Below are 1502 nucleotides of genomic sequence, written 5' to 3' on the forward strand. Positions count from 1 at the left end.
AAGTTCTTTCTCTTTCTGGATTGCTTCTATTTCTGATAAGAAAAGGACCAGGACATTCGGACCTCGAGTTTCTGATAGATCTCACCAAGTTCTATATGTTCTTCTGTTTCCTGTAGCTGAGGTCTACTCTTCTGAGGTTTTTATTATTATTATTTGGTTCGGTTACTACGATTTACACCTGAACTTAATACATCCTGCATCTATTAGATTCCAAATCCTTAAAATATGCCTCGGCCAGGAAAGAATTCATATAGTGACCAGAAACCTCCTTATTCATATATCTCTTTGACTGCTATGGCCATCCAGAGTTCCAGTGAGAAAATGTTGCCCCTCAGTGACATTTACAAGTTCATTATGGACAGATTCCCTTACTACCGAGAAAATACCCAGAGGTGGCAAAACTCACTAAGGCACAATCTCTCCTTCAATGATTGCTTCATCAAGATCCCGAGAAGACCAGACCAGCCTGGTAAAGGGAGCTTCTGGGCTCTTCATCCAGACTGTGGGGACATGTTTGAGAATGGCAGCTTCTTGAGGAGGAGGAAGAGATTTAAGGTACACAGAGCTGAGCACCTGGCATCCAAAAATCATCAGATGATACACTATTTCCACCACCAACACAATCCAAGCAAGTTGGGTCTTGCTTCTTCTGAAAGCGCTGCAGTAGCCGGCATTGGAAGGTTACCACACTTTCAACCATATGCTATTAGTGGGGCACAGACCACTGGGTTTAAGCACCCTTTTGCTATAGAGAACATCATTGGCAGGGACTACAAAGGTGTTATGGCTGGTGGACTTCCTTTAGCTTCTATGATGCATCACCTTGGATACCCTGTACCCAGCCAACTGAGCAACATGGTTAGCTCTATGTGGCCTCACGTTGGCATGATGGACTCTGTGGCAAGTATGGCGGTGCCACAAGAATATGGACACTTTGGTGTGCCGATGAAAACTATTTGCCATGCTCCTAGTCAGACAATTCCTGCTGTCCCTGTTCCCATAAAGCCCACAGCCTCTCTACCGCCGGTTTCAGCTATTCCAAGTTTGACAGTGAACCCCTCCAACATGTGCTCTTCACTACCATCTCAGACTGGAGTGGCGGTGTCCCGTCTGGCTCACTCACCTTCTGGCCACTCTGAGAGTAAGGCCGGCATGCTGCACTCAGTACTGATCCACTCCTAGATACTGGATATCACTGTACAGCACTTACACAAATATGTAGAATGGAAAAATATATGATTTACTGCCAAACTGTATATAATAAATTAGCTTATTTTTTTCTCCAGAAAAATGCTTGCTGAGTTAGAAAAAATGTCTTGTATATTTCATGTAAAGTTGAAGAAGGACGACCTGCTGCAAACTTAATGTAACTCTCAATTGTAAAGGTCCAGTGACAGGCTTAATTTTATACATATATATATCTATCAGATAGATGGTGAGGTTTATTAACTGGCAATACAATGGTTAGTATTGATGACAAAACTGGATTCCAATTAAATATA

At 42.6% G+C, this 1502-nt stretch overlaps 1 protein-coding gene across 1 annotated transcript; it reads left to right on the forward strand.

Moving 5' to 3' along the window:
- Window positions 1-225: 225 nt before the first annotated feature.
- On the forward strand, window positions 226-1182 carry FOXB2 (forkhead box B2). Its single transcript, XM_053472946.1, has one exon. It carries the CDS (start codon window positions 226-228, stop codon window positions 1180-1182), a length of 957 nt encoding a protein of 318 aa, XP_053328921.1.
- Window positions 1183-1502: the final 320 nt, after the last annotated feature.

This window comes from Spea bombifrons, chromosome 1, assembly GCF_027358695.1.
Source record: "Spea bombifrons isolate aSpeBom1 chromosome 1, aSpeBom1.2.pri, whole genome shotgun sequence".
NCBI classification, from domain to species: domain Eukaryota; kingdom Metazoa; phylum Chordata; class Amphibia; order Anura; family Pelobatidae; genus Spea; species Spea bombifrons.

Bases quoted from the DNA above. Each gene is read 5' to 3' on its own strand.
- FOXB2 (XM_053472946.1), top strand. From the start codon at position 226: ATGCCTCGGCCAGGAAAGAATTCATATAGTGACCAGAAACCTCCTTAT.